The sequence below is a fragment of the Fusarium subglutinans genome, assembly GCF_013396075.1.
Source record: "Fusarium subglutinans strain NRRL 66333 chromosome Unknown NRRL66333_c0000050, whole genome shotgun sequence".
Taxonomy (NCBI): Eukaryota; Fungi; Ascomycota; class Sordariomycetes; order Hypocreales; family Nectriaceae; genus Fusarium; species Fusarium subglutinans.
Genome location: NW_023502113.1, coordinates 162,099 through 188,967, shown reverse-complemented (window position 1 = coordinate 188,967; position 26,869 = coordinate 162,099). Strand labels below are relative to the sequence as shown.

The window sequence follows — 26,869 nt, the reverse complement described above, 5'->3', positions numbered from 1 at the left end:
TTAAACCTATTTTTAATTATATAAGTATATATTTAATTAACCTAATAAATTAAAAATCCTAAGATTTTTACTACTTTAAGAAAAGACTTTTTACTATATAGTACCTTAAGGAAAATAATAAAAGCCTAAGTTATAATATTTATATTTAAAGCTATAATCTAAGGACCTGTTAGATTATTAAAAACTTTAGAAAATTAGTTAATAGCTTATAAAGAGGTTATAAAAGGTTTATAAATTAGGAATTATTATATTACCTTTTTTGCTTTTTCTAACTTTACTAGGGCCCCTTATTACAAGCCGGGGGTTAAGATAAAACTTTTAACCGCTTCCTCCGTACAATACCTCATTTACTGCGCCGTACTACTTTAACGGCACTTGCATGATGCTCGAGTATGGGGCATGTGCTGAGCTGGTTTTTAGATTAGAGGAACAAGACGCGGAGTATCCCAAACAATATCCACCCTGTCACAGCCCTCCATGAAACACAAGCTTTCAAAGACTACTGCAGGCAAACCTCCACTGCAAAGCATGCAACCACCCATCAGAAAACCGATAATCATATCAGTGAGCGAATAAGTGGCTGACCCGTCTTCTAGAATTTTCAGGTGGCGGCACGGAGCTTGAACTTAAGTTGCGCGCGGCTCGTGGGCTGGCCATTGGCCTCACTCGGCGCGTCTGTCCAACGTCCTTCATCTCTTAGAGACAGCGGGAGGATTCAATTGCACCCGGTCCATCCAATTTACAGTAGGGCTGGTCGTCGAGCTGAGTCTAGGCCGTGCTCAGTAAGATGGGCTGGGTGGAAATATGTGCCCAAAAGGGAAAGTTAAGGATATAAGGCTTCCGTTGTAAGTGATTGGATCGTCACCGAACAATAAGCGATACAGTCGTAAGAAAGGTGGAATGAAATCAAATAATCCTCAAGGGGTTTTGCCCATTCAACTCGCCGTTTCATGTCGCGGCTAGGGTCTCTACAACTCGTCTCAGATTGCCAATTTCCAACTGTAGCACAACCGGCACGGACCAAAGAGGAAACCAGGCTCACATACCCTATAGACGACAAATTATGTGCTCGTAGCATCCGACAGTTTCCTACCTTAGGAGTCGCCTGTGCATGTCAAGAGTTACATTCGAAGCTTCAGAGTGTCCTTGACGAAGGGGAACGGCGACGTCTGTTTCACTACGGGTGACTCCGGCTCCATAGAGTTATCGGCCATGCTATTGTTCTTAATACGTCTGTTAAGACGTGAAACACCAAGGGTATTGGAGCTTGGATATCACCTAGGAGCTTTGTCGATGAGCTGCTGTTGAGTCAGTAAAAAGTGCCTTGAACCAATATCCGGCCTGTGCTTCGCTTAGAGTTCGTCTCTCGTAGGCCTCATTTCAAAGTTTGCTGGCTTTACCAGAAGCGTTTGGATAACCGAGATACAACTCTGAAGACTGATCTTCGGCTACAGAATACCTGTTTGATGATGAAAGCTGGCAGTTGTGACCAGACTTATTTGGTGATTCGGAGCTTACAAACAGCCTTTTACCCTCAGGAACACCAAGGACACTATTTGCTGTTTTCTCCAAAAGGCAGACACTGTCGATGTAACAGATACATCCGACCTCAACCCAAAGGAGTCAGATAGCGTTAAGCTTAAGCTCATTGATTTAACAACCAAGGTTCGAGAATCAGAACCTCCATGTTTGACGGCAGTTGATCTGGTCGATCTCTAAACATTACCAGCGCTACCGAAAGCCACCTTTATCATACGACAACTAATGCGAATATGAAACATTCGATGAACTCTCAACCACCAGTGGCGGTCAAGTGGGCGTTAAGTGTAACCACAATCAGATACTCTTGCGATATTAGTTATTGGTGTTGGCACTCATCTACCAGGTCGTTCCTAGAAGCGAACATGGACCAAGGGTGCACGAAGCTTGGCGGATATTGCCGTCTACAGTAGCAACGGGCCGTCTAGACTCTAGAGTCGTTTCCCGTAGCTCCAACGCCAGTTCAAGCTGTATAGTGACGTCGAAAATCGAATAGCTACTAGGTATAGGTTAGGTCCAAAGATCTCGCATCTTTTACTGCTGAGTCAACAGCCTCTGCGTGCCTGGATCGAACGTCACACAGGCAAGTGATCTCGGAATGCAGAAAAATGCGTGACATGAAAGCATGCTGCTGCTGATCATGCCGACCGACATATTTGAGAACCGTTGGGCTTGCAAGTACACAGTACCAGTCCCAGGACCGATGAGCTGTCACCGACAAAAGTATCCAATACTCATTGGACAGCATTGGAGCTTGATAACATTTTTTGGCGGGGACTCATGGCGGCCTGGAGGGGCAAAGCTCCAAAGAATCACCACATCAGAGCAGTCGACAACCTCCCCCGCCAAAACAAACCTCACCTCTAAACCTTCTTGCCCTCGCGTCGCAACTCTCATCCTTCTTCTCGTCCTACTTGCAACTACTCAGTTCCTATAATTTCACACATCTCACATCACTATGTCGTGGCAAGGTCGGTTTCTCACTGTCTCTACTATCCTACACCGTCCCGCTATCGATTTCCCCTCCCCCGCCATCGTCCTTGTTCCTCATCACCGCCTCCAAATACCTCTATCTCGAAACCCTAACTTGAAGTTGGACAAAAAAGCTGACATGATGACTCTTACATCGATATAGCATACATTGACTCAAGGTATATACAATCGATTTCATAACTCTTGATCACACGCTATGATCATGCTTTCCGGCACGAATACCGACAGAATGCTGACATTTTTCGTCTCGATAGCCTTGTCGGCTCCGGTCACATTGACAAGGGCGCCATCATCAGTGTTGCTGGCGACAGCGCCTGGGCTTCTTCTCCTGACCTTCAGGTACGGCAAACCTTCCTTCACCGACTCAACCTCTCGGATCGATGGGCTAGCCCCTCGTTAAGGAACAAAACTGACCTTGTAACCCCACTATAGCTCAAGCCCGAGGAGATGAAGGCCATCTCTGCCATCGTTGGCGGTGACTCGGCTGCCAAGGACAAGGCTTTCGCTGAGGGTCTCTACATTGCTGGCGAGCGTTACGTTATGGCCCGAGCCGAGGACCGGAGTATCTACGCCCGATCGGTACGACGCCCAATTCACGAATCCCATCTCTTTTGACTAACTTCTGAATTACAACAGGGCCGCCTCGGTGTTGCTGTTGCGAAGACTGGCCAGGCCATCGTCATCGGCCACCACGGCGAGGCCCAGGTCGCTGGCAACGCCACCTCTACCGTCGAAGGTCTTGCCGACTACCTCATCAAGTCAGGATACTAGACATCCAGTGTGTGAGGCAAGGGTCTGGACGGAATCAACTGTGAGAAGCGCCAGGGAAACGCTGTTTGTCCGTGGAGCGGACAGTCAACACAGCTATAACGAGCTTATGCCGAGAAGAGCGCCTTTGTTTTAGAGCACTGGGCTATGAGCTCGAGTGTGTAACCCGGGGGAAGACATTTTCCTTATTTGACCAAAAATCGGTCGGACGAGTTTGTTTCTACACGATTCTGCATATAGGCAATCCGAGTGCCCTCCAGAACCTGTCACCTGTATGCCAGATTTGAAATGATAATCAAATGTCAGCCAACTCGACTCTCCATTACAACTGCTTTTATCGTTTGTTCTCCGTTCGTATCCGTGATGTACAGTACTTTTGTCCATCTTGTTATAGGTACTCATGATAGTTTATGTCATTAACGCCGATTCCAACCCAATATTTTCTCTTGAACTCCGCCATTCAACTCTTGCTAGTCGCGTGTCGTCGAATACCTTTTACACGTGATGAATCTTGTTCTCGTTCGGGTGATGCACAAAAGTGTCTCCTAGGCTCAGAAGAGCATCTAAACAGGAAGCTCGGCGTTTCGTCTTCCAAGGCCTATCCTATCGGCGATCATTCCAATATACGGTCCTACGACAGGCAAGCCTCGCGCAAAGCCAGCAATCGTCCCCAGGAAATCTCCGAACAGGACCACTATGCCGTATGCTTCAACAATAAACCCAATAAAGGTCCACTTCATGAAAATCAGGATCAGGCCTAGGAAGAACGCCGCCGTCCCTTTTGCTTTTTGCTTGCGGGCGAAGAAGAGAAGTGTCTTTTGGGGTCCGATGATGATTGTCAATCCGATAAGGAAGAGAATCTGTTTCGCAAGTCGGTCGTTAGCAATCGCTCGTTCGTTATGATAGAGGAAGGGAAGAGGTGGTCATACGTTTCCCATAGCAAGCCTGCATAGAAGTCAGCAAAGAAAACCACTAGATGATTGAACCTGTCAATACTTACATGGATCGGTCGAAGAATAGCATGACACCTCCTATCAGGAAGAAGCCTCCTAGACTAAACGTCAGCCTCCATATCTCAACCATGCGCAGGCGCAGGCGAACGCACCGCCGGAGCAGAAAACAACTCCAATTTCTATCGCAAACGGTCAGCTTTCGTCCATATCGAGCAATCTCTGGCCTAGAGGGTAGCGCATCGTTGCAGTGCTCATGATCGCAACTCGCGTGCCAGTGTAAGATAAGGCGTACTTTGAGTATCTGTCAACCACATCGACATCTTTGCGGCTCTGTGTATCGCTGATTTGATGGATAAATTCGATCGGTACTGATGGTTTCGATGGTAAAGCGTATAATGAAGCTTCGACTAAGAAAAGGGCAGGATTGAGAGCAGGGAGAAATAACTGAGGCCCAAATTGCTGTAATGTTTGCTTTTTTCGTCACCAGCTCTACTTCCCTCGAGGACACGTTCCAGGGGTTTACATGCGATTGACAGGGCTGTTCCAAACGGGGTTTAGGTGGTGCCTGGAGCTGCTTCGTGGCTATTGGCTGTGCTGCGTGAAAGTGGGCGAGCGTGGATTGCCTTGAAATTTTGCTGAGGGCTGACTTTACAAGACCTGCATTTTTTCTTCATCTTCCACGGACAGTTTGAAACGACTCACGACTAAATGCTCTTGGCCTACAACAATCCAATACGATTGCAGTACAAATCACTGAAACCTTTGCCAAATGGGTTTTATTGTTTACTAGAGAAGAAGAGGGTCGTTGAGAAACAATACGTTTGATTCACTCTATGGAACAGCTTGCTATACATTTCCTTCTGACAGATTTCCTGTCCCTGCCGCGACGGCTAGCGGCGTTCTTCGCCCTGGCAACTGAGATTCGTTTCTTCCCCATACGTTCTCGGTAGTCTGTCGACCTAGGCAGAGAACAAGCTCATGATCACGATTAAGCCGGAGCGTCAATTGCCATCCCTTGGCCGAGAGGCTAAGGGTGCATAGTTGGGGCTTGACTTTGTTGGTCGGACACTCCTATTTGAACTCTTAAAATGGTATCTTTGTATAACGTGCATATGTCTGGTGATTCTTCGTATGAAACCCGTATGACAGGTTCCTGGGCCTTGTTGGTGAGGGTTTCGCAATTTCATTAAATGGGTATTCCAAACTTGAGCCATGCTCACTTAAGGACTGTATGAGCGCCACGAGCCTCGAGGAACTGCTCTGCCACACCCTGAGGTAGCGTTCTAATGAGGCCAAACACTTCCTTATTGTGATAGCGAAGTCGCGTCTTGGGGTCGAGGTAGGGAGCTGGTAGTCCAGTCACGTCACAGTAATGTTTGTTATGCGCGAGTGATGGTGCCGATTCGATATTTGTGTAAGTGGCAGTTGGAGCAGACACACCACCTGTCGGTTTGAGGCTCTTCTCGAGGACAAGCTTAGACAGGTTTCGTGATGCTTGTGCCAGATTTGGGGGCTCCTTGCCGCTCTCGGTGGCTGGCGTGCTTGTACCGCTTGTTGAGAGTCCATCATCGGCTGGTGTAGCAATACCACTCGCGTCCATCGGTGTGCCAAGAGCTGAGGCCTCTCTTCGGGAAGCATCGCCGACGATGGCCTTGAGGTTCTTGTTTCGACGCTGGTTGGGCTTCCAGGCCGGACTGCGGAAGTTCTTGTGGGTGGAGTGAATGTCAAGCTTCTCTATAAGCTCTTGATGGGCGATTTGCGCCTCGGTTGGGGCGGCCATTGTGTCTCGTTTCTGGATAGCTGGTATCGAAATTTTATCCAAGTTGGCTCGAAAGGTGCCAACGGCTTTACAGACTTGTTTCAATATCGGTGATTAATGCAGGAAAAAGTGCTTTGGCTTAAGGTCTCTTGGATGTCGCAGTCATGAGCTTGCCGCGTTGGAGATTCTGCCGGGCTTCACCGTATTTCTTGCTTGGAGCTCTGACATACCTACAGCGAGATGCCCAAACATGGCATAAAGTAAACAGAGCACTCCGCCAACAAGGAATACTGCCTCGAGCGTACTTTTTATCACTATAAAACCGATAGCCCACTGAAATGGTAAGATTCACGAAGATTGCAACCAAACATCGCTATGAAACCTTATCTGACGTGTTCATAGGAGTCCCCTCATGAGCACCAGCAGAACTTACTGCTTTCCCGTATCATCACCAATGTGGTATGTTCGGCGAAGCTGAATTCGTAAGAGATGGATATTAACGGCATGTAGGAAAAGCTCAACGAAGCTGTAGTTGTTATGAATAAGAGCCTTCAGGTCAGTTGAGTCGCATTTTACATCAATCGCATGACTAATAAGCCGCTTCAGGATATTAACATTCAGAACATGAACGTTGAGTTGGTTGCGCAAATGTTCAAGAACTACCAATCGAACGTTCTATTTCACCTGGAGGGTAAGTGTTTTTCGTCTAGTGATGTGTTTGCGACCGCTGATGATATTGGTTAGCCACGGACAACCTTAAGCCGCCGAACTGAGTGTTGACATGGGTTGCTAAGGCTGGAGTATGATGGCGCACGACTGTACATGAAATAATGACTTACTGCCAACTCTTCCAATACAAAAAGGAAGTTATGCAAGGAATTAACAGGGAGCTTGCTATACCAAAACCAAGCTTGCCTACCTGACCTTGACCTACTGTTTGCCTAAATTAACTTGTATATAAACCTGTCTAAAATGAAGACGGGCCATGCTTGACAGTGTATCACCGAATATGTAATCGGGGCAAGCCAACTAAGGTATCTGATAACTATGACTTGCATCTACGGAAGACATTACAATCTCTGCACGTGTTCGGCTCATTGAGAGGTCAATAGTGTGCCGTCTCTCACTGCATCACTTGCATTGTCGCGTAAGTGGATCCCGGGATTGAATGACACGGCCTAGATCAGCCTTGTAGCCTCACACCTTCTCAATTTCCAACAACGAAGCTCCGTATTTTGCGAGTCTGACAGACAATTGGCCACTAGAGTCAGACATCGACCAACCTAAACCTTTTTGTTCCTCCTGTCATGACTCCTATCCCTTACTTGTAAACTCCATCCGACCATCCTATTCGCAATCATGGCTCCCTCGGCCATCGATGAGCCCGCCATTAAGGCGCCCGAACAAAAGACATATCCTCCCGCCAAGATCTTCCCTGTCAAGGAGACACGCTTCGAGAATTACATTGAACCTACAAAGGATGGCCGCGAACGCGCTTTGAAGCAGCCTGATAGCGCTGCCATCGTCATTGATAATGGTGAGCTTCGAGCGCAAGGGGTTTGCGATGGCTGGCAATTGACATTTCGCCTTTAGGCTCGTCTGCCGTGCGCGCCGGCTGGTCTTTCGATTCGAAGCCAAGATTTAGCATCCCTCCGATTATGGCCAAATACCGCGACCGAAAACTGGGCAAGACCTTTTCTTTTGCTGGTTCAGATTGCTACGCCGACACGACCGCGCGAGGCCACATTCGAGGCGCCTTCGAGGCTGGTACAGGAATTGTCAGTAACTGGGATGTGATGGAGCATGTCCTCGATTACATTTTCCTGAAACTTGGCATGAATGATGCAGACGGTGCCATTGAAGTGCCAATTGTTATGACAGAGGCTGTTGCCAATCTCCCTTACTCAAGAAAATGTACGTGGAACGTTTTATTCCCACAAGCTTATACTGAAATTCTTAGCCATGACTGAAATCATCTTCGAATGCTACGGCGCGCCTTCGCTAGCTTACGGAATCGATTCACTCTTTTCATACCGACACAACAAGGGCAAGACTGGCCTCGTGGTTTCGTCATCATACACATCGACTCATGTGATTCCTGTATATAACTCGAAAGCCTTGCTCGGACAGGCCACACGATTAAACTGGGGAGGTTATCACAACGCTGAATACCTCCTCAAACTCATTCGGCTCAAATATCCAGCCTTCGCTGGGAAGCTTAACGTCTCACAAGCTGAACACATGCTACGGGACCACGGCTACGTATCTCGGGACTATGACAATGAGCTCGCCAATTATCTCGAATGGACAGGGCTCGAGGATCGCGATATTGTAATGCAATATCCCTTCACAGAAGAAGTGATTGTCCAGAAGAGTGAAGAAGAATTAGCCAGGATAGCAGAGCGCAAGAAAGAGAGTGGACGAAGACTTCAACAACAGGCGGCCAAGATGCGTTTGGAGAAACTGATGAAGAAAGAGCAAGATCTGGAATACTACAAGAAATTGCAAAGAAACATCACAGATCAGACCAAGAAAGAGATTCGGCGCCAGCTTGACAGCAACGACCTTAAAGATGAAAACCAATTGGAAAAGATCATCAGAGATTTAGAAAAGGCCATCAAGAAGGCCCGGACAAAGGACGTTGGTGGTGATCCAGAGGAGGAGCAAGAACAACCTAACTTCGATCTTCTTGACGTACCCGACGACCAGCTTGATGAAGCCCAGATCAAGCAAAAGCGTCAACAGCGTCTCCTCAAATCCAACCACGAGGCTCGAGCACGTGCGAAGGCAGAGAAGGAAGCAGAGAAAGCTCGTGTCATCGAGGAAGAGCGCGCCGATACTGAACGACGAGAGAATGACCTGGAGAACTGGCTTGATGAGAAGCGTCAACGACGTGCTGAGACGCTGCAAAAAATGAAAGAACGGGAGCGCCTAAAGCAGGACTTGGGCAACCGTAAATCCCTCGCCTCTCAGATTCGCATGAAGAGCATCGCCAATCTCGCATCAGACAATCCGACCAAGAAGCGAAGACGTGGCGGTGATGATGACAATTTTGGTGCTGACGATGATGACTGGGGTGTCTATCGCCAAATCGCCGTTGGTGACAACAGTGATGACGAGCATGAGGAGGAAGACCTCCATTCGACTCTCAAGTCACTAGAACAGGACCTTTTACGTTATGATCCTGACTTTGAGTACGAGCACACCCACGAAGCCCAGTCTGACTGGTCGAAGTCTCTCCTGCACGCCTTTGCCCGAGGTCCCCGACCTTTCGACCCCTCCTCACAAGCCGAGCTCAGCCAGATTCACCTCAACGTTGAGCGAATCCGTGTTCCCGAGGTTGTCTTTCGCCCCTCCATTGCCGGTGTCGACCAGTCAGGCATTGTTGACATAGCCGGTGATATTCTCAACCAGCGTCTCGGCAATGTCCCTAACCGCGATGACTTCCTTCGCGACATCTTTCTGACGGGCGGTAACACTCTGTTCAAGAACTTTGATGATCGTGTTCGCGAGGGTCTTCGTTCTCTTCTCCCCGCTGATTCACCACTGACTGTCCGTCGTGCGGAAGACGCCCTATTAGATGCTTGGAAAGGAGCGGCTGGGTGGGTGGGTACATCCGCTTGGAAGTCAGCAAAAATCTCTAAAGAAGAGTATCAAGAAAAGGGTCCAGAATACATCAAGGTTTGTCCAAAGCTATTCCACAACGCATGCTCTTACTAATATGTATAGGAACACGACATGGGTAACTCATATGCTTAAATTGTATAGTGATGGAAACCTGGAGTCAAAGGCGAGTTCTTTATTAGGAGCGGTTCGGGGTTTGAGAATAATTTACAAGTTGCCTTAATCAGGGATCTCTTGTCAAGAGTCAAAAAAAGTCTGAGAAAACAATAGACGGCTTCCACACAAAACCGTCAGGCAACTGTTCCACACTCCATGTGTTTTCCGGGACACTTATTTTATATTACAGGAGTGAATATCTGAACTAACAAAATATAACCGTCTTGGTGATATCATCCGTAAACGTGACAGCCCAGATAACCAGTAGCAAGACTCGCCAAGCGAAGCCCGCAAGAATGAGGAGCCTTTGTTTCACATAAACAGACCCGAACGCCCCTCTCTTTATAAATATTGAATCACGACAATCATTTCCTTAACGCCATAATAACAGTTGCAGAGCCCCGCGCACATGGATATCATGCGGTTCTCTAGACCGCTGGTTGTTGTGCTTGGGGTTCTTCAGAGTGTTGCAATTGCTTGTTGATCTCGTCAGCAGTCCTTGTATCCTCAGCACTGGGCTCAACTTTGAAAGGTTCAGCCTTGAAATGCGGCGAGGGATACCTTTGACGCTCGATTTGCTCCTGAGCCGCAAGACCAGCCACAGCTTGCGCAACAGCCTCCAAAGGTGTTCCTGCAGCTGGATTGCTAGGCGCAGGCTCGGCATGAGGAGCAGAAGCTGCTATAGCTGAAGCCGATGCTGGCTGAGCTGGAGCAAGGTTCACGTTTGGTGGGGGCGGGGGGTAGTCGCCTGACGTCTCTAACAACCGCGTTTGCAAATGAACGACATAATCCCGAAGCGCGTAATGTTCCGCCTGCATTGCTTTGAAAGAGTGTTCCATCTCTGTGAAATCGCGCACCTGCTGCTCGAGCTTTTTTATGTAGCCTTCCTTTCGTTGTCGGAATGCTCTCTGTGAACGAATCGTTAGCCCAGTAGCTCAATTGCAAGGTGATCTGACGGCGCCGGTCAACGAGTCGTCATCGGTCGACTTACTTGTGCAGCTCGGTTCTGTGCCGCACGCTTGGATTGGGATAGCTCCCGCTTTGCTTTGCGACCGTCTCCCATATGATCGTCTGCCGACAAAGGCGCTGGGGGTGCTGGAGCAAGTGCAGCGCTTGACGGGCCGGCAGATGCGCCTGGACTATGTCCAGACGGAGGAACAATGGGCATCATGTTTGCTGTCGGTGCGTGGTTGGCTCGCGCGCGAAGATCAGGATGAATGTGAGCTTCAACTTCGCCTTTCGTGGCTAGAACTCGATGTTGGTCTTGGGGACTGGACAGATGATCGAAGCCATTCGCCGGCCGCGCAGGAGCGGGCTGTAAAGGCCGAGACTCACGGGGTCCGGGGGGAGTAGGTGAGGATGAGCCTGTCGCGTCGTGGCTCTTCAGGAGCTCGAGCTGTGCGCGCAAATGCTGCTCTATGTGGAGGGGTCGGTGTTAGCCAATGCACCCAGCACCTACGTCAACAGTAATTGAACCAGACGCGAAGCCGAGGTGGTCGAAAGAAATATCGGATTCAACTGTTGAGGACAAGAACCTCTAAGTGTATTGTTTGTGGGATTGCGCAAATGACGCGACAAGGATGCCATTCAAATAGTAGACAGATGCAAGGAGCTCTATAGGTGTCGCGATGGACAGGGCCAAAGTGAGGCGTAGTATGTTGTAGATAATAGACAGAGCTGTAGGTCCAAATCAAGAACCAAGACGCGCTCAGACAAGGAAATAGGCAAAGCAGAACAGGAAAGGAAAAGAGAGAGGAAGAGTTGTCTTGACTAACCTTGATTATTGGCGCTGCTGGCTGAGGAGTTCTGCATGCTTGAGCTCTGGGGGAGGAGAGTCTGACTCAGCATCCAAGTAGCAATGACCCAGGGCGGGCGATGATGATTACTACAACGAGGGGGGGGACCTGACGCTGACTGACGGAGACGAGTGAGGAGAGAGTTCCGGCGGATGGATGACGGATTATGTAAACCTGGATCCGGGACCTTTCAAGTGTGACTGTGAGTGGACTGTGGTGATCAAGTCGGAAAATGGCGTGGCTGGGCCGGGGACGCTTCTTCTCTCCGCTTGCTGGACCAACTAGACGAGTCTAAACCTGGAGGAGCTAGAACGATTTGGTTATCGCTCGCTTGCTGATTGTTCGCTTCTGCTTTTGGCTTGCTTGTCCCGCGAAGTCTGATGGCGGCTGTTACTTACGGTACTGTAGGTACGGACGGAGCTCGGAGCCGTTCCTCGTTCTGCTGGGATCAATTTATCTTGCTCCCTAAAGCAAGCGTAAGTTCATGACGACGATTTTTGCGGCTGGTGCGGGAAACGTTGCCCAAAAATGTACGCGGACCGCTGTTATATCCTGTATTAGAAGTCAAGCAGCCCGTTTCAACAGGTAATATTTACTGTGTTCTTAAATTTGAAGGTCAGAGAAAGACGCGTAAACTGAATAAAGAAACTTGTTGGTTTAGGTGAGGAGAATTCGGAGTCCGGGCAATAACCAGTCAAAAGTCCTGTTCGGTTTTCCTTCTTCTACTTCTTTCCCTTCTATCCCCAGCGGCTGGTAGTTCTGAACTTCTGATACTGGCCGCGATGGGAATAAACGACGGTCTGAGCCAAAAGATTGGATGGATTTGCTGACTGATAGGGAGAGGGGAGCGTTGTTGCAGCAGAGAAAATATTTGTCAGCGACTAAACCTGAGCAGAGCTGGAAGAGAAGCAAGGAGCTTGGACCACCTCAGGCATCAAATGCATGCACCCACCCATACCAGTCATGCACGCGAGATAAATGTCCTATTCTGGAAAGCCCTGGATTTTCGAGACTTCGGGGTCCTTTCGATCTGACATTCATGGCGTATAACCGCATAATACGACCTTAAATCTTGCGGTAAAATCAGGCATTGCCACGAATCGAGTCGAGCTAATGACAGAACTTTGTTCTATACGACCCAATAAACACCACACTACTCCGTACACTGCCGACTGCTTATTCCATTCGCTCTGTGACTCCTCTTTGGTCTCTCTACTTTCATATCAAACACATGTCTCTGATGATTTCCTGGGGCTCCCAATCTCGAAAATGGCGAAACGTCTATCTGTTTGACAATTCGGGCCATGTCAGAATATGCTACCTAAGCCTGCTGGATAGCGACACATTCTTGCCTGCCTAGCCCCCATGAGACTTCAAGCATCAGATCGATCTCCTCATGCTGTTAAACAGCCAAGACGTTTGAGTTTATCCATTTTTCGATCTATATCCAATTATATCGGCGCCACTTCCGACTCTTCCGGCCAGTGACAAGATAGAAACGATCGAATACACGACTTGTGAAGCTTGGTCGAGCACTCAAGCTCCTGGATCGTCCTGCTGTGATATAAAAAGAACTGGCGGATTTAATTACCAATGCTCCTTTAACCGTTATAGGTGCTTGTTAATATCCAGTGAGGGTGTGCAGCGTTTGCACTAGCTCGGGCTTCATTTCCTGGTCATTGCCATAACCATGTATCGGATACTGTAGCACTTTTACGTCTAGGTTGATGAGGCTTGCTTCTCCTAACCTCTTAGTTGGCCGGGACTAAGTCTCTTCAGGTCGAATACGCAGAATGGTACATTAGTGGACATTGATAGTCCCTGCAGGTTGTGAGATTGTTGAACCAGAGCTCGGGGACTATCTGTGTGTGGCAGAACACGGGCAGCTAAGCACTTGGAATCGGATGATCAATCAATCTACAGTGGTCTCGAGAGCATACTTTTCATTCCTAGCTTCAGATGGCAGTCAAGAAGATATGATCTTACATATCTGGAGTTGTTCGGTGTTAGTTGACTTGGATATATAATGTGTTAGTGGATACTTAGGCTGCAGCCAGTCCCACTCTATGTCAGAAGTACTCATAATCTGCACCACTTCCGCCACTCATCGATCAATACTTTCAGCCGCATCCTCCAACCTACCGTCACTTACAACCTCATCTCTTGGTCGCCCTACAATGCGCCCTTCTCATATCTCACATCGTCTTCCATCTCTTTCCCGCCTAGCTTCGACGATGGCTCAGCCGCAATTTTCTGCTGGCACTGATGCTGCGAGCGTCACGCCTGCGCTTAAAGCACTCACTTCCGAGGGTGGACGATGGACACTTACCAAGGATGGTGCTGCTCTGGAGAGACAGTTCAAGTTTAAGACATTTGCAAAAACATGGGTAAGCGATTGCGAGGGGATACTGCGATTCGTTCAAAAACAATTGAATCGCCATGAATTACGAATATTGAGGAGTAACGTCAGAGTTAACTCGTCTCAGGATTTCATGACAGGAGTATCTCTACAATGCAAAATCAAGAACCATCATCCCGAATGGTCCAATGTAAACCTTTCTTCAGCTTACACGTCAATTATCATGCAGCTAACCACATTTAAGGCTTATAACACAACCTTCGTCCGCTGGACAACGCATAACCCAGCTGGACTCTCGGACAAGGACATAAGCATGGCTGCCGAATGTGATGCTCTCGCAGAACAATTAGGTGAGCTGTCTCCGGAGCCGACCGCCCCAGCTGCGGCCGAAACGGAAGACCAGAGCTGTGCTATCCGTGAGTTGGCGGACCGCGCAGCTGGGGAGGCTGGAGACTGCTGTACCCCCAAGAAGAAATAGAGAGGGTACGGGCTAATCTAGGGCGATGCAATTTGAATACCTGCAGGGCAGAATTCGGCCAGTTCTTCCAATTGCGCATCCAGCTTGTTAGAAATGCATCAACAAGCCTCTGTGGCTGCGTGTATCAGTATGATAAACTCTGACAATTGCGCCACTACGATCATGACGAAATGTCATGACACGCATAGAGATGGTTACTGGTGATGTTGTGGTTCAAGGTTAACGAACGATGCTGATGATTAAATATGTCTAAAGCCTCTCCAGGGCAAGTTTCTATATACAAGCGTAAAAAGTCGTTCTTGGTAACATCCCCAACGCCATGCGAATGCTCGAGCCGCGAGTTTAGCGACGGAGACAATGTATGCCCGGTTTGCGAACAGTCTAAGTCTTCATGATCAACACCCTCTTCATTTTATTTCCGGTCGTGAAATCCCTGAGTCGGACTCGATTCACCGCAATCGATTATCTGTCGTCGTGTCAGGCTTTCTTTGCAGCACTCTATTGCGCCTTCTTGGCCTTGATCTGGGCAAGCTTCTTCTCGCGACGGCGCTTGTGAGCCTCGGCGCCAGCCTCGGTGTCCAGGCAGTAGTCCCACCAGCGGAAGCTGGAGGCATAGTTGCCAATGAACTTCTCGTGGTGAAGATCGTGGTGGGCAGCACCGGCCCAGACGGGAAGGAAGTGTCGCAGACTCCAGGGGAAGTCGTAGCCACTGTGAGAGTCGATGGCCTGGAAAAGACGGAGGACGATCCAGGTGTACATGGTGAAGAGGTGGAGTTCGCCAGTAATGGCAAGGAGGACAACGGGGCATCCGACGACACCAATTCCGAGGAGAGCTGTTTCGATGGGCGAAGCGTACTCAGCGGCGAGACCGAAAGGAGCAGAGTAGGTGTGGTGCATCTTGTGGATGGCCTTGTAGAGAGGACCGTAGTGCAGAGCACGGTGGAACCAGTAGTGCCAAGCATCCTCCATGATGAAGCAGATAGCGATCTGAAGAGCCATCTTCCAGACAGGAGGGAAGGGCACACCGTAGTCCATACCGAGGTAGGTAGCGACGGGGTGGAAGAACCAAATCTGAGGAAGTTCGGCGGTGAAATGGCTAATAAGAACGATGGCGGCGCAATCCCATTGCTCCTTGAGAGTAGGAACCTTTTGCTTCTGAATTCTGAATTGTTGGAAATAGGGGATGTAGTCCATCATCATATAGGGAATACAGCGGCCGAAGTAGACGAGCTCGTGAAGGACGAAACTCATGATGCCGGTCGCGAGGGTGTCGTTCTGCATCCAGAGGTACCAAGCCTGGGTTCAGTGTTAGTATTGTTGTGGTTGCGCGACGTTTGATCGGGTTGGACGTACGGCCCAGAGCTTTTCGACAATGTTGAGCTGGACATTGTACTTGGAGACCTCCTCGAGGACAACAAAGTAGTCCTTGGTCTGGTTAAAAGACGCGAAGGTGGTCGCGTTTCTGTAAAAATCGATGTTAGAAGGGGCTGTTCAAAACATTGGCGTGTTCGAACTGAGATATCAGGGAGGCTACTCACAGCGCATCCATGGTGAAGTTAGCAGACTTATGGCAAAGTAGACTGAATGAGGACCCTCTAGGTAAAGAAGAAAGACACCAGCAAGAACCGGGTCAAGTCAAGAGTCGTCGGGGAGGCGGCTCTTGTTATCAAAGAGGAGTGTTGGCAATGGTGATGGCAGTGGTAAAAAGGAGAACAGATGGCGGCTGTTGAGGAGGTTTTATCATTTCCTCGATTGCCCGGCCCAGAGAATCTCTAAGGGGGGTCCCATCCAAAATGGTGGGCGGCGGGCCTTGGCTCGGCCACACGCCCACTACAGGCATTCAATTCACTAACTTTACGGAGATTTACAGCCATAGAAGTAAACGGACCACCTGCTCTCGCACCGTCTCGGTACGTACCATTGCGAAAATTGCACCAGGAACAACGCCTCAACAGAGCATTCACACACCTTGTAAGCCAAAGATGGTAATGTGAATCTCCCAAGCCCTGTGACAGCCAGCCATTCAGAACACAGGACCCCGGGGCCTTCGTTGGTCTGTGCACGATACCAGATGGAAGAAAGCAATGGTTCCAGAATGAGACCACTATCAAATTGTCCTCCCGGCTTCCGGGCCCATTTACATGCCTCTGCACCAGTAAAAGCGAATACATATCGCTTTAGCATTGTCACCGCCTGAAAAGCATCGTATGTGTGTTTATCGACTTTACGGGGATCTCACGGGAATTTGAGGGATCTTCTCAGGTCATTTCAAGGTCCCTGGTGTTGTCTTTTTTCGTCCCTTGTCCAGGGTCCAGCACTTTGAGGGGGACCGTCCGTCTCTTTTACACTGCCATTGAAAGCGGTGAAGATCGAAATCAGGCCCAATTCGGCCATTGCCACAACTTGTGATTGGCCTACGAGCGACGTCTTTTACGGTCATTGAATTGATCTAGATTTGGTTCCTGTAACGCAAAATAACACAGAGTGTTCATGTTTCAGTCTCTGGAGCACCCTTGTTGCTGGCATGTCCCTATCCTAATCACAACAGGTGATTTTTACATTGAACGCGTCCTGTATGGATCAAGTGGCAACATTCAACACAGGGGTTTTCAATCTAGGATCTCGTCAAACAAAGCATTGCCGTGAAAACTCCATCGGATGGCGCTCTCCCGGACGCGAGAGATTTAGAGAAAGTGGTGTGTTCTAAGCAGCGGGTTCAGAAGCGGCCTTTGCGGCCAAATTTTTGAGGTTAGATGGTTACTCATCGATAGAGTGCAGATCGCGCCAGGGGCAAAGTATTAGATTATCAACCAATCTACTGGGTCAGAATCAGCCACCCCTTACGCCAATCGCCCAGTTCCGATGATCTCATGAGGCGTGTCTCTTTTTCGTTTTCGGCTCTCGATTTTTGTAGAAGTTCTGCACGTTCTTCTACGCCTCTCCCGCTCGTTCTCGCTCACACGATCAAGTTGTTGCAATTCCAGCGACTCTTGATTATCTCTTCACATGTATTCCGTTACATCCAATCGGGCACCTTGCAATTGAAACCTTTGATTATTGACAAAAGATGGTATGACTTGGTTTTCACTATACATTTGCACTTAGATGAAGTACATATGTATTCCAGTTTGGGTTTGGTGTTTCCGTACTCGGTCTGAGTATAACCCGAATACGAATGGGAACTCAACACCAGCGGCGTCTAAAACGGTCTGCATTTTAGGGTCTAGGTTAGCCTCCGAATTTCATCATCAGTTTGTATGCCAGTGACCGCGTCGTCTCATATATATGGCTATGTCTTGGAACTATTGCAAGCGAGATCTATCGGTTTGCATATAAGATATGCTTGAGATAAGTTGTATACTTTAGTTGGTCTATCGGGTTTTGACTTCACTTTGCAGTTCAGAAAGGGCTGCCGTCAATGTAAAGCAACATGGCGATTCCGTTTTCTCCTATAAATAATTATCTGAAACTCGAATATTGTAACATGAGAAACATATGCCCAAAGAACACATTCATAGCCACAGCTGATCATTGCATTCTCTCTACGCATTTGGACAGCGATAAGATCTAAGTGAATTACTGCCGAATACGAATAAGTCTCTAATCAGCAACCACACCTTCTTTTCAAGCTTGTGAAACATCATATTGTGGTTAGATCATTATGCAATGCATTGTGCAAGGAAAGCTGTGTAATTGATGATTACAACGGGTGTCAGCCTTGCAACCATTGAAACCCAGTTTAACACTGCATCTTGCAATGTTTTTTGGTTGTTTTCTCATGTACGGAGCCGGGCTGAGCTGATCCGTGTGGCATGATGCAATAAATGTTCCCCACATTTGCTCATCTCCCGCCCGCATTCGTGTTTAGAGCTTGAGGTACAAGCTCAAGCTCAAGCTTACACTCACACTTCTCACCCTCGTCTCGCTTCCATCCACACGCGATTCGACGCCCGGTGCCCGTTGCGCAGCCCTGCCCCGAATTTTCCGTCGAGCCCCCCCGACTTGGCGCTCACTATCCGGCCGAGAAGCTGCTGGCACCGCCGTTATCGTCGTTGTCACCCCCGGGTCTCTCGCCGAGCTCTCCACCGATTTTTCGGAGCTATCGTCCCGTCTCATTCCGCGTTATCCCCGGTCTATAGTTGCTCTCTGCAACTTCGGCTGCTGCTGACAGATGCTGTGCTTCACACGTCAGCCTTGTCGTTACCAGATCTAAGCAAGCTCATCCTTGATCCTACCATGACGCTTGTCTCCGAGTTCGTCAACCTCAACATGGGCCCTGCTACTATTGCCCCTCACCTTACATAATCTGTCGAGTTACTAACCCTGCTCATAGCCAAGTACGGCGGCTTGATGCCTACCTTGACCGTCTTCCAGTGTTATCCGAAGCTGCTTCAGAGGATGATCAGTCAGAGACCGAAGAGCATGGGTTTGCTGTAGCTGCTGCCTTCTCATCCCCGCGTCTTGATCACTTGCTCCGTACCATTCAGTCATTAAGTACTACATCATCTTCGCAACCTCTTCTGCCGGCATGGCGCATCAGGGATCTTCTCATATCGTCTGATATCCCTGCACCTGCTCACCTCTCAGTGAGAGAGGCACAACCAGGTGACGAGGCTAAAAGCCCTTATGAGAATGAGCTGGAGTGGCTGCTTGTGAGTAAGGCCACCATTCAACTCCATGGCGTGGTTCTCAACACACTCCTGGATCAAATTGTTCCTCTTAATGATGACATCTGGTACTGGGATGATGTTCTAGGCTCGTATTCCTACAGCAGCCTATATGCTGTCCAGAGTTCGCCTTTGCGTGTCTGGGCATGGTCTCAAGAAGTCTACACTGCAACGAAGCTGCGCGTCCAAGCTGGTTCCCTTCATCATGCCCCAGGTGAACTCGTGGATTCCACGACATCAAGTCTGTCACAGCAGTGGACGCAGTTTTATGGTATCGTGCATGATAGTATCCGGGAACGATCAATTGCCAATATTCAAAGAAGAGTTTTGTCGCCTGTTGCGCTATCTCGATCCGAAGCACGACGCAAACAAGCACAGCTCAAGAAACTTCGTGAGATAACGGCAAGCGGACTTGGTGTACTGATGGATGAAGGCCTGCAATTTGGTCTCGACGACGACAAGGCTGAGCTTCAGGACCACCACGATCTCAAGGGTGTTGTCGAACGTAGTGTTGCGCTTATCGATATGGTTCTCAAGGAAGTTTCTACTCTGGACGTCAACATTAGCGACTTTGAGGACAAGGTTTTTGCTGGTGTTGAGGAAGACCCTGAGCTTTCTGTTCACATCGAAGACAGCAACACCGCCGATCGCCCAGCCATTCTAGCCCGACGACTGCTCACCATTATCGACAAGTCTCTCCCCGAACATCTCACTGCAATGCACGCTCTGGCCAAGGAAAATGGTCGACCGTCCACTCTCATCCGATACTGGCTCCCTGCAATTATTGGTCTTCTCTCTTCGACAACTGTCTTGCGCATTCTGGTCAATCGGAAGGCCGACATCATTGAGTGGTTCGTTGGATTTGGTGAAACTGTTCGTGATTTCTGGTTTAACTGGGTTATTGAACCGACGTCAAAGATTATCTCAACCATTCGACACGACAAAACCAGCGAGATAGCCATCATGAGTAGGGATAGTCTTAAGGCGGACCGTGAGAGTCTTGAGCGTATGGTTGTTGACTTTGCCCTCGACAAGCCTCACTTTGCCAATGAAACCGGTAGCACCTTGACTGAGACTCAAGTCGCTGACATCCGAAACAAGGTTGCCGAGGGTGATGTCACTCCAGTGCTCCGAGCCTTCGAGAAGGATTTGCGAAGCCCTTTCATGGGCACTATTCGTGGAGATCTGGTTCGATCACTTCTCATTCAGGTTCAGAAGACAAAGGTTGACCTGGAGGTCGCCATGACTGGCATTGACTCCCTTCTCAAGAGCCAGGAACTTGTCTTTGGTTTCGTTGGTCTTACTCCTGGTGTGCTCGTCTCTTATAGCATGTTCCAGTATCTGCGCGGTGTTTTTGGCGGCCGCTCTGGTCAACGCCAAACCCACAAAGCTGGCAAGGCCATACGTGTTCTCCGCAACGTAGACCGCATCCTCTCCGAGGCCCGACCTACAGAGACCAATCTTCTCTCTTATAAGGACCACGGTCTCTTGCTCTCTGAAGTCCATATTCTGAGAGACCTCGTTGATAAGCTCATGCCCCGTGAAATCGCGAGGGAGTTCCTTGAGGATCTCGATGATTTGTCGAACATGAAGGGTATTCAGCTGCAGACCAGGGCACTGGAGCGTATTCGTTGGGCTTATGCGAGATGGCTACACTAGGCGAGCCATCAAAGGTGTTCGTTACGGGTCTAACGATAGCATGTATACTAGCCCTTGCTGGGCAGGTAAAATAACACCAATGTACTTATACACATAGGTAGATTGCATAAACGAGTCATGATTAGATGCATAAACCTCTTTATTTAGAGCTCGATCTTCTGGAGCTACAGTGGCTTACTTGCCAAATATCCTAGAATCTGGAACCACTCTGTGTCGCCATCAGTACACAAGAGCTTGATGCCAGCATATTGGCATCACAGCAGCAGGCTCCACAGGTTGGTTATAACTCTTTATTATAAGGGCTACGCTTATTGACAATCCATTTCTCGCATATCCGATGCTGAGTATACATATTCCTTTCCGCACACTTGATACACTCTATGAGTCTGGTATTTCACAATCAGTAACTTCCTACCAAACCAACGCCTATATTATCAGACAAATCCCTAGCCAAGTAGCTTGGAAATGTCTGCCGCGCGTGAATTCTCACGCTTTTTGTTTCCTTTCTCTCTGAATGCTTTCGTCACGAGCTCTCGCTTCTCACCCTGCACGTCTAGCACACGCTCCTCAACCGAACCTTCCATGACGAGTCGGAAGATGGTAGTCTCGCGGGTTTGTCCCAGACGATGGACGCGGTCAATAGCCTGATCCTCGATGGCGGGTGCCCACCCTAAATGTATTAGTATGCTCTAGAGATGTGGTAGTTTGGACTTACAACTGTCAGAGAGGATGACGGTGTCAGCTGCAACGAGGTTAAGACCGACACTGCAGACAGAAAGACTAGCGAGCATCACTCGTGTCTTGGGGTCGCTGTCGAGAGCCTCTATGGCTTTGTCGCGCTTATCGGCTTTCATGCTGCCGTCAATACGCGTGTAGCCCATGTTTTCTTTCTTGAGCTGCGCCTCAACAATATTGAGAAACGAAGTCCACTGAGAAAACACAACAACCTTTGATCCCTCCTTATTCATCGTCGCCTTCAGAATTTGCAGCATCGCTTCCGTTTTGGAACTCTGCGAGTCGGCGTCAAAATCGCGTGAATCATCGCCGGCGTCTTCGGGCGCTGGTTCAAGAATACTGTTCTCGTCCAACTTGTTGCGACACATTGGGCATTTGTGCTGCAATTGGATAGCGCGCAGGATGCAGTTTTTGCAGAAGACGTGTTTGCAGGTCGTGATGACAGGGTCGTTCGGGTTGTCGTAGCAGATTGCGCATTCTTCCTGGCTTTCGACGTATAGGCGGAGAGCTTCTTGGAGAAGGCCACGGTTCTTGGCGTTGAGGGGAACAACCTCATGCTCGTCAAGGAGTTTGAGGATATCACTAACGCGTTCTCTACAGAGAGTCCAGTGATTACAGCTGGGAGGCTTTAGTAGAGTCCTGCGATGATGGGATCTGAACTTACATTTGTCGAAGACGAAGAAGCCGTTCAAGGACGTTCTGAAACCGTCCCTTCTGTCCTGATTGCGAGCCTGCTTGCCACTGCTCGAGCTCACCTCTTGCCTCATCCCTATAATCGTCAGTGTCAATTCTAGAGACCCAGGGCTTCATGAACCTACAGCAAAGCATCATACTTGCGCTTCTCATCCTTGCGAAATGGAATTCTGTGGACATACTCCTTCTTGGCCGGCAATTTGAGATCTATAAACTTCATGTCCTTCCTGCGGCGGAGACAAAGGTCATGCATGAGGGCCTGAAGAAGTACTTCGCCATGGCGTTCACCGTTGGCCAATTTGCGAGTGATTTGGGCATTGAAGATTTCGGATTCCTCGATACCGCCGGTGATGTGGAGGAACTTGACCAGGGAGTGAAGGTCCTTGACTGAGTTTACGCTATATCGAATTAGCCGCTGTTTTGTGTCATAAAAAAGAAGAAGGGCTTACATAGGTGTTCCTGTCAGAACCCAGCGAGACTCTGCGTTAATCTCGCAAGCAGCCAAGGCCACCTTGGTTCTCGAATTTCGGATGGTATGACCCTCATCAAGAACTACCCGCCGCCATTTAATTTTCGGAGAAGTTATAGCTCTGGGAACGCTCGAGTCTCGCTCCCTGGCAAGTCTTCCATAGCTGGTGATCACAACATCATATCTCTGGAGTTGCAATGGGTGTAACTTATCACCTCCGTGGTAGACGAAGATGCTTGGTTGCTGGTCACCTTTGACATGGCGCCTGATCTGCTGACTCCAGTTGCTCATGACGCTGACGGGCGCAACGATGAGAGTTGGACCCTTGCCACCAGTGAGGATTAAGCTGATGATCTGAAGGGTCTTTCCGAGGCCCATATCATCTGCAAGAATACCGCCGGAAAGGAGTTTTGGAGCTGTGCTTGTGACAAAGCCGGATGCGATATTGTGGAAACGGTTATTGGATTTATGGAGCCAGAGCTGCACTGGCTCTTTGGAGTCTTTGGCAGGAAGCTGAGGGTTTTCTTTGGAGGTCATCCACGCAAGGCCCTGTGATAAGCTAGTCAGCAAAATGCGCTTCTCGGCGAGAAAGAGACAAACCTGTAATTGGTATGGCAGAAGCTGTGCCTTGAGCTGTTCGGGCTGCTCGGCCATTGGCATCTTCGCAAGCTCATCCTCGCCAATAGCAAGTGACTTGATCGCGTCTCCGCCTTTGCGCATCTCCACGGCCTCACTCTTCTGCAGAACATTGTCCATCGTGATCTCAGGCTTCTGTGGAACAGCAAGGTCTTGGCCAAGACCATGAGTCGAGCTGCCATTCACAAGCCCCATGGCTGCCTTTCTACGGGCTTCAGCTTCCTTTCTAGTGTTCTTGAGCTCCGTAGCCTTGACAAGCCTATCCCTCTTGAGCGATTCTTCGATTCTGGAGCGCTCCTCCGGGTCGCTAGGTCCATAGAAGAAGAGCTTAACTGGACAGTCGTAGAAGCCCTTCTCACCTGTGAGCTGGGCTTCGAGGACAACGTCACCACGATCCTGGTTTCGCGTCAGACATGGCAATGATGAACGGCGCAACGTTTCGTCTTACCACATATGGGGCGATCTTCTCAACAACCTTTCGAGGAAGATGGCCGATTTGATCACCGACAACGTTGTCAACGCGAATGGCGTTGGAGTCGTACTGAGATGTCAGACGTCAGTTCCAGACCATGTCGCAGGAGAGACAGAGAATGAGACCACTTGGAGTAGCACGAACCTGGTTGTTGGGTTCTCGTCTGCAAAGAACGTTTTCTGTAAACTTGTAAGCCTTTGTCGCGTAAGCTAAAGCACGAAAAACGTACCACCCGCTGAAGCATATCCTCTGTAGTACCTCACACCAACAATCTTCCCATCTGTTCATGTTAGTGAGATGGATGAAGTGTGATAAAAGTGTCGTACCAAAGGTTCCGTAAAGCTCAAGAGGGGGGCCATCATCATCTTGTGTCAAGTCAAGGTAATCTGGTTCAGCGGTAGATGAGGGCGCAGCTTGCGATGAAGAACTCCCATAGACGCTTGTTCCACCTTGTCCAGGGGAATGATGTTGTTGATTATGGTGACCTTTAGGGGCGGGCCGTTTCTGACGCGTCTCAGACTCATCGTCACCCGTAAGGTCGATGAGTTCGTGCGCGCGTTTAGCAGGTCTTCGTGGCATTTTGACGATGGAAAATTTGTGATACGATGAGAAGCGAAAGAAGCAAGAGAGGCTCCTCTCCTCTTTGGTGAGTTTTCCTTTTAAAGAAGTGAAACGCTGCCCCTCACGATTGCGTTTCCCTCGCCTTGTATATGATCTCGCGTCACAGAATTAATTGCTTGTTGGAGATGGTGCGGATCAATCGGATAACCCGGGATGTAAACTCTAAGTAGAAGCAGATGGAGATGTCCATGTAACGAACAATGCAACTAATATAAAATCGGAAGAAGGCTTCTCCCAACTTTATTTATCAATTTTATTTTTTCAATTGCATTGTTCAATTGTATTGTGCATGAAAAGTGAATGGCAAACACTTCAAGGTACGCGGGCGACTAACGCGACGGGCACCTTACGTCACTGCCTTGCAGTTGAGACCATTCCAACTCATTGGGTCAATCATAATTGGACATACCTACCTAGGTATATCTCCTCGGTGAGATAAAAAAACAAGTGCCATTGTTTGCGGTAAATGTATTTTCATCTGATACTGTCAATCCCTCATTGAGAGCCTATCTGTTCTATTGAACCACAAGCTACGATGTAATTGTTGGGATCTCTATCTACAGCAGTTGGACTCAAGACAGCAAACAACCCAGTTATCTCGAATTTAGTTATGGGTTAAAAGTAGGGACGTGGCACAGCCAGTGTTAATACCACAATGCGTCTGACTTTCACGGAGAATTATTCACTGCACTCCTGACTCCCACTCAATCAACGTTGGGAGAATCGGACGGGAGGGCCCGATGCAACCCTTTTCCGGTGGCCCGCTATACTGACCCTGGAAAAGTGTCAGGTACAGGAACCATTATGGGCAGACTGAGGCTTGGCTTTACATGGGCATGCTGTGGATAGGTAGCATCAGGTTGTTAATTATCTCTGTTAAACCAGTCCAATTGATACTACTCATAAAAGTGTTTAACTATTCTGAATCGACTTAGCGCTCGTGAAGATATAACCATGCAGAGCTGGTGCCAGGTTTGGGCCACCACTGCTAGAACACAATAGAGAGAAATGCAGCAGCAAAGAGTTTTCATTATCGAAGCTACACAAGTTTTATATGCTATTCCAGAAAAAAGGAAATCCCATCCGTTTTTGACAGCCCGTCAATTGTTGGGCATTGCTCGGGCGTTTACCATTCTCGTTATATCATCACATGGCCACCAGCCGTATCCTGCGACCAACCACCAAGCACAGTCTCAGTGTTTCAATCCATCCTTGTCTAGTAAAGACCGACGACAATGTCACCCTTGACGCGGGCAGTCAGGTGAACCTCGGCCTCAAGGTCGAGCTTGATACCCACGAGGAGGGCAGCGGACTTCTGAGCACCGTTCTCGTCTGTGGCACCCTTGAGGAGTTGACCTAAGGCTGTGTGAGCAGGGGAAAGGTAAAGGCAGGTGAGTAAGTTACATACCAGCAGGCTGAGAGAGGCCAGTGGAGGTGGGCAGAGGAACAACGAATTGCTGCTGCTTCTGGCTGCGGCGGCCACCTCGAGCCTGACCATCGGAGTCAGAGTCGGAGGCGTAGGCGGGCTTGGACAGACTATCAACAGCAAGAAATGTTAGCTATTACTTGAGAACTGAACGATGAGTTGCTTACGCGGTAGAGTTGCGAACAGGAGCAGGAGAAGAGGGAAGGTTTGCAAAGGGAAGCTCAGAAGTGGGAGGGGGAGAAGTGGTGCTAAGTTAGTCAGTGTGAGGACTCCATTGGTGTTGAGATTGAGCCATTGAGGGGAATGAAGATGATACAAAGCAAAAGGGAATGCTTACGAAGTAGGGGCAGACATTGTGCTGGATTGTGTTGGACAAACTTGTCAAAAGTTGTTGAGTGTTTGGAGTGGTGATCGGAGCTGGGGGCTCAAGTAGATGATTGTTGAATGGTTTGGATGGTGAGTGCTGATGAAAAAAGTCGAGTTGAAGGCGACAGAGAGGCCATCTTATATACACGATTTGGCCTCAGTCAAGGATGACATTCTTCAATTTGCAAGTCATGATAGCTGTGTCTTGTCTGTCACAGGGTACCTCGCACGCGAAACATCCCGACGAACGACGAGAATGTCGACCGGGCCTGGCAAGCAGAACCCGGCAACTCAAAAGGACTTGCTGATGAGCTGTCATCCCGTACATGCTGTCTCACACTGATGCACGCTATAGCTGCCTACCTAGGTTCTAGGTTGACGAGTATATCTGCGTTGCGGTGGATATTGACATTTTCTGGGGGTGTCGTGGCCCACGACGCATACAAGGTGGTCCCGGGGGGAAAGTCTCCAGCCGCAGATCCTCAGATTCGAGAACGTCTGGGTTTCTAGGGGCCTTTGCAGCTGTTACGGGTATTGAGATCCGGTATGGAGAATGGGCTGAGATGGAAGTGTCACGGTTACAGACCGGGGTTACCTTTGTGCTGTAGAAACGAGAGAGGGGCCATGGAGTGACACGTATCGTATCCCGCGATATCGTCCGATGTTGGTAGGTGCTCTAGCGGTGCTAGTTACAGATACT

General features: G+C 48.9%; 11 protein-coding genes across 11 annotated transcripts; 5 read left to right on the top strand and 6 right to left on the bottom strand.

Annotated features, from left to right (window-relative positions):
* Nucleotides 1-2,497: 2,497 nt before the first annotated feature.
* FSUBG_5228 (profilin) lies at nt 2,498-3,303 on the top strand (the record flags this gene model as incomplete). The annotated part of the gene is made up of 5 exons (XM_036683302.1): nt 2,498-2,510; nt 2,675-2,690; nt 2,787-2,871; nt 2,965-3,111; nt 3,169-3,303. 5 exons carry the CDS (start codon nt 2,498-2,500, stop codon nt 3,301-3,303), a joined length of 396 nt encoding a protein of 131 aa, XP_036539314.1.
* Nucleotides 3,304-3,863: 560 nt separating this feature from the next.
* On the bottom strand, nt 3,864-4,573 carry FSUBG_5227 (GOT1; the record flags this gene model as incomplete). Its single annotated transcript, XM_036683301.1, has 5 exons — nt 3,864-4,160; nt 4,230-4,245; nt 4,301-4,349; nt 4,406-4,432; nt 4,546-4,573. The coding sequence occupies 5 exons, from the start codon at nt 4,571-4,573 to the stop codon at nt 3,864-3,866; spliced, it is 417 nt and encodes a 138-aa protein (XP_036539313.1).
* An 896-nt stretch (nt 4,574-5,469) lies between these two features.
* FSUBG_5226 (IES6 INO80 chromatin remodeling complex subunit 6) lies at nt 5,470-6,033 on the bottom strand (the record flags this gene model as incomplete). Its single annotated transcript, XM_036683300.1, has 1 exon — nt 5,470-6,033. One exon carries the CDS (start codon nt 6,031-6,033, stop codon nt 5,470-5,472), a length of 564 nt encoding a protein of 187 aa, XP_036539312.1.
* Nucleotides 6,034-6,350: 317 nt separating this feature from the next.
* On the top strand, nt 6,351-6,957 carry FSUBG_5225 (DASH complex subunit dad4; the record flags this gene model as incomplete). The annotated part of the gene is made up of 5 exons (XM_036683299.1): nt 6,351-6,353; nt 6,415-6,471; nt 6,523-6,567; nt 6,619-6,703; nt 6,923-6,957. 5 exons carry the CDS (start codon nt 6,351-6,353, stop codon nt 6,955-6,957), a joined length of 225 nt encoding a protein of 74 aa, XP_036539311.1.
* A 414-nt stretch (nt 6,958-7,371) lies between these two features.
* FSUBG_5224 (actin arp5) lies at nt 7,372-9,771 on the top strand (the record flags this gene model as incomplete). Its single annotated transcript, XM_036683298.1, has 4 exons — nt 7,372-7,549; nt 7,606-7,926; nt 7,973-9,693; nt 9,742-9,771. The coding sequence occupies 4 exons, from the start codon at nt 7,372-7,374 to the stop codon at nt 9,769-9,771; spliced, it is 2,250 nt and encodes a 749-aa protein (XP_036539310.1).
* Nucleotides 9,772-10,220: 449 nt separating this feature from the next.
* On the bottom strand, nt 10,221-11,604 carry FSUBG_5223 (transcription factor kapC; the record flags this gene model as incomplete). The annotated part of the gene is made up of 3 exons (XM_036683297.1): nt 10,221-10,700; nt 10,784-11,208; nt 11,568-11,604. The coding sequence occupies 3 exons, from the start codon at nt 11,602-11,604 to the stop codon at nt 10,221-10,223; spliced, it is 942 nt and encodes a 313-aa protein (XP_036539309.1).
* Nucleotides 11,605-13,765: 2,161 nt separating this feature from the next.
* On the top strand, nt 13,766-14,425 carry FSUBG_5222 (pterin-4-alpha-carbinolamine dehydratase; the record flags this gene model as incomplete). Its single annotated transcript, XM_036683296.1, has 2 exons — nt 13,766-13,975; nt 14,192-14,425. 2 exons carry the CDS (start codon nt 13,766-13,768, stop codon nt 14,423-14,425), a joined length of 444 nt encoding a protein of 147 aa, XP_036539308.1.
* A 498-nt stretch (nt 14,426-14,923) lies between these two features.
* Nucleotides 14,924-15,974, bottom strand: FSUBG_5221 (methylsterol monooxygenase; the record flags this gene model as incomplete). The annotated part of the gene is made up of 3 exons (XM_036683295.1): nt 14,924-15,721; nt 15,779-15,887; nt 15,964-15,974. The coding sequence occupies 3 exons, from the start codon at nt 15,972-15,974 to the stop codon at nt 14,924-14,926; spliced, it is 918 nt and encodes a 305-aa protein (XP_036539307.1).
* A 2,687-nt stretch (nt 15,975-18,661) lies between these two features.
* On the top strand, nt 18,662-20,751 carry FSUBG_5220 (NCA2; the record flags this gene model as incomplete). Its single annotated transcript, XM_036683294.1, has 2 exons — nt 18,662-18,678; nt 18,759-20,751. 2 exons carry the CDS (start codon nt 18,662-18,664, stop codon nt 20,749-20,751), a joined length of 2,010 nt encoding a protein of 669 aa, XP_036539306.1.
* A 446-nt stretch (nt 20,752-21,197) lies between these two features.
* FSUBG_5219 (helicase-like transcription factor) lies at nt 21,198-24,335 on the bottom strand (the record flags this gene model as incomplete). Its single annotated transcript, XM_036683292.1, has 9 exons — nt 21,198-21,421; nt 21,467-22,104; nt 22,151-22,255; nt 22,305-22,577; nt 22,629-23,680; nt 23,733-23,825; nt 23,901-23,935; nt 23,986-24,036; nt 24,083-24,335. 9 exons carry the CDS (start codon nt 24,333-24,335, stop codon nt 21,198-21,200), a joined length of 2,724 nt encoding a protein of 907 aa, XP_036539305.1.
* A 1,258-nt stretch (nt 24,336-25,593) lies between these two features.
* FSUBG_5218 (uncharacterized protein) lies at nt 25,594-26,157 on the bottom strand (the record flags this gene model as incomplete). Its single annotated transcript, XM_036683291.1, has 4 exons — nt 25,594-25,733; nt 25,786-25,913; nt 25,971-26,051; nt 26,141-26,157. The coding sequence occupies 4 exons, from the start codon at nt 26,155-26,157 to the stop codon at nt 25,594-25,596; spliced, it is 366 nt and encodes a 121-aa protein (XP_036539304.1).
* Nucleotides 26,158-26,869: the final 712 nt, after the last annotated feature.